Raw genomic sequence first — 9,212 nt, 5'->3', positions numbered from 1 at the left:
GGCTGTCCACCAGTAAACCACTGACTCTTGCCAAGCCAGGTCCTTCACAAGGCCTGAAACCGCCATTTGAGCACTCCACACCACCCAGAAAAGACGTGTGTAAAAACCAGCCTCGTGTAGTTTGAGTAGTGCTGAGGGTCAAAACTTGTAGTACGATAGTGTAGCTATCCACTAGTGGTGTTAGTTTGATTTTGCCTGATGTGCGATTTGGATCGGTTCTGTAAAATCTGGTCACAATTGATCTGCAGTCTTCATCATTGGTTTGCAATTCGGTTTCTTGAATCCACTTGATTACTTCTTCATTCATACTAATGTTTTCAATTGTACTTGCAGCATCTCTGCCAATTGACAGGTAATAACCATCACTATCAACAACTAACATCTACAAAGACAAAGGAAACACATAATAGTGCTGTACACAGACCAAAGTGTAAAAGTTCTATTGTTGATAGATACTTGTATACACTGCATTTTTGGTCAATTAATTTTTTTAAACTGATTTTCTAGATGTTCATGATACGTTTTATTTCAAAATTAGCTTAGTATTGTTATTTATTTAGACAATGCCTTGTAGAGTATTGTATCCTACAAGCATTTCTTTGTTGTAAATCCTGTACATAGTTTGCAAATGAACTATCCTGAAAAAAACAATTGTGTGAATGTCTTCAAATAAAACATGGAAAAAATTTGATAAACTATAATCATGTGACCTCTCTTACGATGATAGCAAAGTGATGGCAAACTAAGAGCCCTTAGCTTGCATAAGGTAAATTCCTTAAACTTGAAACCATATGGCTTGATAGTTTGACTTTGATTTTAGGTGAGTTTGCATGAAATAATATGCATATTTTGGGATGAGTTATATAAATTGACTTTTGCCTGACAAGGTTGATATCAAAAAATTTGGCTCCTCCAGCTAGGGAAGGAGAAGGTTGAATATTTGCCTCAAATTCCCCCGCCATTGTATTGTGTATAACTTTGTGTTTATGGAGAAAAATTAAACCTGCTGCACTCATACTCTAACTTTGAATAACTAGATGTGTTTGACACAAAATTTCATCACGACCTCAAATTGTCTTGCCAATTAACTTGGGAATAGCAGCCAGCAATAGACACAACCCTGGCAAAATTAAGTAGCAAAATTAGATAGTGTATTGTGTATAGCTTTGTGTTTGTGAAGAAATTCATACTCTAACTTTGAACAACTAGATGTCAAAAATTAATGGCCAGTACAATAGAAGAGTGTGGCAACTACGATGTCTATAAACTATAACATAATTAGTTATTAGAGGCTGTTTTGGGTGGGTAACAAATCTCATGCATATACTCCTTCTAGTATACTCTACGCCTTCAGGCACAATATAACACATGCTCAAAGTCTAGGTTTATCCAATTGCCATGCATTGTTCACGTGCAGTGATTTAACAAGCGCTATTATTTTGTCACGTGAAGACGCATAGTTGCAATAGCACTAGTATTATCACAAGTAAACCAGCCAATTTTGCCGAGCCTACAGCAGAAACAGCCGTGGATGAGGTAAGTAATCTGAGTATAATGTGAAATAGAGTCTAAAGCAGTTATATGGGCACAATGTGGAGTCTATGAAATTTATAAACCCTCAGGCTCGGGCTGTACTATTTAATACTATTCCAAGGTGAAGCAGAGGACAAGTGCTATTATGCAAGAAATTCTATGATGGCTGCAATATATGTGGCTTCTATCCCACTAAGCTCTTCAGATTTCTACATACACTACCACTCATTTTTAATGCCTTACACTGAGTTTACAGTATCTCAGGCAACATAATTAAAGAAAAACATACCCTTTGAAATATGGCTTTTGTGGGGTATAAATATACCAATTGCACATAGCCAGAATGGCCATCACTGTACATGCAGGTATATGATAGCTAGCTACTGTACATAGGTATATAAGTAGAAATGGGCCCTATAAACAAAACAGTGTACAGATAAATACCTTATAAACTAAGGACTTGAAAAGGTGCAATGGCAACTGACACAGTGTTTAATTTAATATATATTCTTTGATCTTATTTTAAAGCTGAGACAATATATGTAGGATAGTTCATTTGATTGTTCTGTTAAAGTAATTGCATGACTGTTCTATTAGAGTATATCAATCTTTTAAGAGCTCCACCCAGATTTTAAAGTGTATAGGGTGAAGCTTGTGTTAACCAACTGACAGTAACTTTCAGTGCTTTATAGCCCCTTTCTGCAAGCGTGCCCTCATCTGCCAGCCTGCCAATTAGCAATTGGCAAAGCCAGAGGGGGTTCAACCAAACCTTTTGAATCCCTATCCCTAGTTATACAGCTCTACAGTATTTTATCACAAATTTCCAGAGTTAAAAATTTTAAACAAGATGCATGCACATGCTAAAATGCACAGATTAACCAGAATATGCACATGCATGATTGCCTATGCAATTTGGATTAGCCATTTTCACCCAGTCAAAGGTTCTGAACTTCAGAAATGGTATGTGCTGCATGGTTTGTGATGTACCCAAAAGCTTTCAACACATAAGACATAAGGTTTCCCATGGTGACACACCTACCAAACCCCACATCAATTGGGTGGCTCAGGATTCAATGAACACTAGAGTACATCAAGTGGATGAAGAATGGACCACAAAGCCAAGGATAGTTTATCATCATGATAAGCAGAGTTAACATTAAGTGTTCTATGGCACATACAGTATAGGGTTATGTATATGAACGACAAAGAATTGAATGAAATATAAAATCATGTTTATTTACATACCATGTATTTAGTAGCATCATTTGACAGAAAACTCTTTCTACATAAAAACATATTTTGTATTCCATTAATTAAGATAACGTATTACACTGTATGACAATAAACATAATTATTCATTATGTACTTTGTGACAAAATTAAACTATAAACTACTAGTGCAATTAAAATTTAATTTAAAAATAAAATTGTGTTCCGGTGATAAAAGTAGTGAAAAAAAGATTAGCTATATAAATTATATATATACTATGTGAATGTGCTAATATTTAATATCTATATGCCTATGTACATTGGCATGTTACCTCCATCTTTTCAATGCCAAAGTAGGGATTATTCCACTTAGGTATGTTGTAAAACTATCATTCATATTATCTTGCTTCACTACTTTTTATGATTGGAACAATATTATTTTTTAAATTAACTGCATTAGTTTGTTAACTTTTTGTTACTGCATACATAGCTATGATATACACATGTGTAGCTTTTCTGTTAGAATACATAGTTGTGACAACTCTATTAAAGTATATCTCAATCTTGTTGCTTATCTCAAGTGAGCTAGCTATGCAATAGATAAGAGGTGCGGTTATCATGTCTTGTTTTCTACAGCAAAACCTCAGCCTGATTGCAGTCAGATCACTAAGGGGTGTGGTCGCACGTGCTTCAATCATTTAAGGAGATGATCACCATGCTCTCGTTCAGTATAGCAATCCAATTAAACCATTTTATAAGCACAGCTAGAGGTATTTACTCCCTTTATACAGTAGTAGCGTATAAGTGCTTCAAATAGTTTTGCGTCCTCTAAATATGCTCTTCTAAGGAAACAATACAGAAAATTAATGCCTTGGTATGGTTTTCTTGCATGAAGAAAAGGACAGCCATGCAATTGAAGATAAATAAGAAAGGCAAAGTGCCAAAAACATGCAGACATTCATCCAAACCCAAAAAGGCATATGCGCCTCTTGTGAGTTTGTTATAGTGGAGTTGTGGTATGAAATAGTAGCTGCATGTGTGTTACTTTAAGTGGCCTCTAGCCTTGTGATTGTGGTCAGGCAGGCAGGCAAGGTAGGCAGGCAGGCAAGGCAAAGCAGGCAGGCAAAATTGGGTTTTGGAGATTTTTTATTTAGCATTCTGTTTTCTCACCTCTAGATACAGTAAAATTCTTATGTAAAGGTGCTATTCGTTGTGTATGATATTTTGTTTTAATGGTGAAGCCATTACTTTTATATACAGTAGTTCCATAGCCATCTACATGCAACAAGCTATGTAATATTGGTAGTGGGAATTTTCATATTAATGCATGTGGCTAAACACTGAAAATCAACTACCAGACAAGACTGACATGACTGCATAAGCTGCTTCTTGTTTTTAAATTGTCACAGTAGTGATTATTTGGTATATATATAAAAGTTGATACTTGGTTTTGTTGATAGTACTACAGATCATCAATCTAAGGCTTAAAATGATGAGCTGGATTTCAAAACTTAACATTAACAACCTTTGTCCTCAAACATGCCTGTTTTGTACAATTGTTTCCTCAATTGAAACAATTATCAGTGAATGGAAAGTACACAAGTATAAAGTCAATTAGAGATCATAGAAAAAAGTATGGAAACAAGGGAGGTCGCCTTAAGACTTGCCTACACCTGCAGATATACTAGTGAACATTAAATCCCTACTTCAGTCGATACCCATGACTGAATTAGGGATTAAATGTTCACTAGTATATCTGCAGGTGTAGAAGAACTCCCTTGTTTCCCTACTTTTTTCTTCGATCCCTAATCGAACTTATAATTCATAATTTTTGTTATACTTGTTTGTTTACTTTTTGTAACATTGCTAAGACTGGTGAACCCATGCATACCACATCAAAAGAAAGAATAGCACCAGACTTGATGTTTTTGTCTGAATGCATTCCCCAGCTATCAATTACTGACTGGACAGTCAAGTGGCCACCTGCTTTGCTGTCAGCTATGTTCAGCCTGTTATGCTGCACTACAAACGAGAGCAGTAGGAGAAGTACCTCTGCAGTCAACATGAAAATACAGACAATTCATATGCCCCAACTATCAGCTGGCTTAAAAGTGAAGTGGCCATTATGTTTCGCTTTTACCTATTTTCAACCCATTACACACCATTACAGTATTAGAAGCACCTCTGCAATCCAGTCACCACAGAAAATATGGATGATTCTTACAAATGGGAAGCCATGCATTGCGCTACTACAAATTGACACCTTGGGCTATCAGCAAAAAGAGATGAGACACAAAGGTAAGTCCATGATGTATGCATTTTATGTACCGCAATATACCAAAAGGCACATCACAGTACAATGTGACATTGAACAGTGAAAAAAATCAACCCTGCATAGCCTTAGCCATTATTGAGTTACGCTTGTCTGAAGGAATCAGGCAGGCAGTTAGTCTGTCAGTAAAAAATTTCATTGAATAAAATTTAAAAAATTTTGTAATTACCTATTGGAAACATTTAGGGTTATACTGAAGGTACTTTTAGGCTTGGTTATACCAATACTTCCAAGGTACCAGGATGGTACGTATATTGTGCAACTGATTTTTGGGTGATGTTTTTGGCCAACAAAACCCAAACCTCCTAATATACAGTACTACAGTACTGTATGATATGTATAATTATGATTTCATTGGGGTATTTGAATTAGGCTTCAGTACTCACTCATAGATTTTCATTGAACAGCAAACTAACAGATCGAAGATAGAAGATTTAAGGTGTGCATTGAAATCTATAAACTTGCACACTTTCTTGATGAGTTTATCTTCATGCAATATATCATTGTAATTAAATTTACCGTATTGTCTCGAATTATGGCCTGGGCATTTATTTCTTTCAAGCAACTTTTTACCCTGGCTACTAAACGAGACCGACAACTATACGAGACTGGCATTTATATACCTGATCAGCATTCACGAGTCAACTTCATATCTTGGTGTTGTACACTCCTGGACTCTCCTTGATGTTTCCCTCGGCATATTTCAATGATTCAAGCTTAAAAGGAACTCTATAAAATGTTCTTCACTTCATTGTTTATAACACTGCCCAGAATTGTTAAAAATAATGACTGTAATAGACGTTTATTTGAGACCCAGTGTTCATTTGAAACCTGGCATTTATTTTTGTTATGATACTGTATACCACCAGTGACTAAATGGGACCAGGAGTTTATATGAGACCGGCCATAATTCAAGGTAATATGGTAGTATTGTATTGATTTTAATTATGACCACAGCAAAGTAAAATACTCAAATTTCATTGGCTACAGTGTACTTACAGGGATCTAAATCCCTTGCATTCATCCTGTCTCTGGGAACATGGCCATTAATCCAATCATGTGCACCTGTAACATTGGCATTAACTGGATAGTACATACGTGCAGCACTAATTAGAGGAAGGTGTAATGGGCTTTTTTCTAGGGCTGTACCAATACCGATATCATATTGATATTGGTACTGATATTACGAGTATCGGCATTGGTCAATTGCAAGTCTATAGTACAGATACTTCAGTGGAGTAGTGTAAGTACTGTACTAATAAAAATACTATAAGTATTATTAAAAGCTCTTATGACTTTGGTAGAAATGACTTTGTAGACAAGTGGTAAGATCCTGGACTATACTCTGATGTACCTTGTATAATAGTAGACTAGTTCTATGGAGTTTAGTAGCCCAAAGACTACATAATATGTTGCGACACCCACGCTTCACTCAGGTATTACTATAAGGCCTAAGGGTTTTTAAATTCTATAGAACCCTGTGTTTTGAAGTCTAGTCTATTGTACCTTTACAGATACTTGCGACATGAAAAAATGTAGCATAAATTAGTAGAAACAAGTAAGGCTGTACTGATACCACATTTTACAGCCGATACTGATATTTGTGACCAAATTTTGGAAAATCACCCATTTTGACACCTAAAATATTTAATGATCAAATCACAAACTTTGTAGTGCAAATCTACTTGTTGATGGTTTTAAGCCATTCTCAATACCTTAAATTATAAGATTCTTGAAATATTCTTAAAATTGTTCCCTGCTCTTATTAGCAACCCACTAAACATGAAAATTCTAATTATTCATGCACGCCCATATGGATGATTTTCCAAAATTCAGTCACATTTATTGTCTATTTCTGATACAGGTTTTCTAACAAACCGATATTAAATATTCAGCCAATACTAATCGATATGTATTATTATTAGATTTAGCATAATAAGATTATATAGCATAATCACTATGACTGTGTTGGATTTACTAAAATTCATTGTTCACAAAGTGTTTCATCTAAAATTGTCTGTTTTTTGGTCACTGTAATGTCAGAGTAGTATCATACAACAAAAATGTATTACCAAAAAAGTGATACAAAAATCCCTCAAAAACGAAAAAAAACAAAAACATAGCCACTTGGAGAATTGAAACCAGGGCAATTCACAGTATAGTCCAGGATCTTACCACTTGTCTACAAAGTCATTTATGCAAGATCCATGTTACAGTACATATAAAGTGTTCATAGCAAAACATAATGTGACTGGATTTGTGAAAAGGGGTCTTCCACACACATCCAATTTACCAACTTTGACAATTCATAATGTTGGACTAGTGAAAACTATTGGCTTGAAATTTGCTCAGTGCAGGGCAATAATGAAGCTTATTGGATGGATTAAATTTAAGGCTTGTAGATTTCTTGAACACTAAGTTATGTTCCCAGAATTTGATGTGTGTGTAAGACTCCTTTTCACAAATCTGCATGGTCATAAATTAATACTCTTCTACCTTCTCCATCTGTACACAGCAACTCCAAGGGAAATAACAGTGATTACAAAAAATATGAGGAAAGTAGCAATAGATAAGATTATAATGATTGTTTGTGAGGAGGAGACTGTAATGAGAACAAGAGTGTATGAAGCATCTTTTATTAATTATGTGTAAATGCGTACTTGTGTTAGATGGTGGAACACTTGGTGGAACACTTGGTGGAACACTTCATGTAACACTTGGTGGAACACTTGGTGAAATACTTGGTGGAACACTTGGTGTAACACTTGGTGGAACACTTGGTGTAACACTTGGTGGAACACTTGGTCTTGGAGAAGGAGTAAAATCTGCAACAAAAATTCATGTACTGATAGTAGCCATAATATATTGCTGATTAACATAGCTAAATGTTGAGTTATACAAAACCAATCTAAATCGCACATCAGGCAAAATCAAACTAACACCCTCAGTGGATAGCTACACTATCTAGGCTTGCGCCAATTGTGCCGGCATAATTTCGAGCATAATAGGCTAGCAAAAGCATCAAGCATTATGTCAGCATAATAGGATGATTTTCAAGATTTTAAATTAAATGCGTAATGTGCATGCCAAAAATACAGCAAAACATGAACATGCTACACCTTAATACTGCATTTCATATCAAGAAAATGTGCCATGTTATAATTTTTGGCAGATTATTTACACTTCACAGAAAAAATTGAGATACTCTAATAGAGCAGTCACTTACTCTAATACAACAGTCAGGAAAGACTGATATACTCTAATAAACAATCAACTCTAGAGCATAATCTTGATTTGAAAGCATAATTTTGAGCATAATAGGCTGAATTTTTGAGCACTGCTCAAAAGCATAATAGGCTATTCTCAAAGCATAATTGGCTCAAGCCTAACTATCAAACTAGTAGTTTTGACTTTCAGCATTACTCTAACTACTTGACGATGATTTTAACAGACGTCTTTTCTGGGTGGTGTAGAGAGCTTGAATGGTGACTTCTGGCCTTGTGAAGGGCCTGGCTTCACAAGAATCAGTGGTTTACTGGTGTATGGCCTGATAATGTTGGCCAAATAATTTCCTGTTGGTTTTGCTACATATCGGCCACTAAGATGCCAGCATAGCCCTGTAATCTCATGTGTGGACTTCAGTTGTGGTCTGCAGGGGCGGATCCAGGAGCTGGCAAGGGGAGAGGCACAAACAGGCTAAGTTGTAGGTGGTTGGAGAGAGCCAGATTCTTTTGATAGTTGCTGCATTTTTGAAGCAGCACCTCTTAGTAGTGTCTCACTGTTGATTTTTGCCATTTTGGCCTTGCAGATGGTTGTGAAGTCTTAAAAGTTGTTTAAAACGCTCTGAATGTGTCAAAATCATAATTACTTTTAGATGAGCTTAGTATGCACGGAGGTGCTGGGTGACAATTTCACAGCTAGTATGACTTTGGTTTCAGGTGAATTTGTAACCAACGCTAGCAAGCAAAATGTGCATATTTTCATGAGATAAACTGATCTTGGCCTGACATTAGGTTTAGTATTTTAATCAGAAGTAGCTATGCCTGGCTCCTCCACAAGGTAGGAGGGGGGGGGGGGGGCATTTATCCCAAATGCCCCATCCTGAATCCGCCATTGGTCTGCCTCCATTTTGAAGTCTA

At 36.0% G+C, this 9,212-nt stretch overlaps 1 protein-coding gene across 1 annotated transcript; it reads right to left on the bottom strand.

The window, feature by feature from the left end:
* Positions 1 to 235: 235 nt before the first annotated feature.
* LOC136246201 (uncharacterized) lies at positions 236 to 7,898 on the bottom strand (the record flags this gene model as incomplete). Its single annotated transcript, XM_066037637.1, has 5 exons — positions 236 to 382; positions 2,779 to 2,815; positions 7,570 to 7,675; positions 7,734 to 7,765; positions 7,815 to 7,898. Coding segments are annotated over 5 exons (406 nt in total), but the record flags the coding sequence as incomplete, so codon positions are not given.
* Between the last annotated feature and the right edge of the window lie 1,314 nt (positions 7,899 to 9,212).

The sequence above is a fragment of the Dysidea avara genome, unplaced genomic scaffold (assembly GCF_963678975.1).
Source record: "Dysidea avara unplaced genomic scaffold, odDysAvar1.4 SCAFFOLD_496, whole genome shotgun sequence".
In the NCBI taxonomy this organism is placed as follows: Eukaryota; Metazoa; Porifera; class Demospongiae; order Dictyoceratida; family Dysideidae; genus Dysidea; species Dysidea avara.
This window is presented reverse-complemented; position numbering and strand designations above follow the sequence as displayed.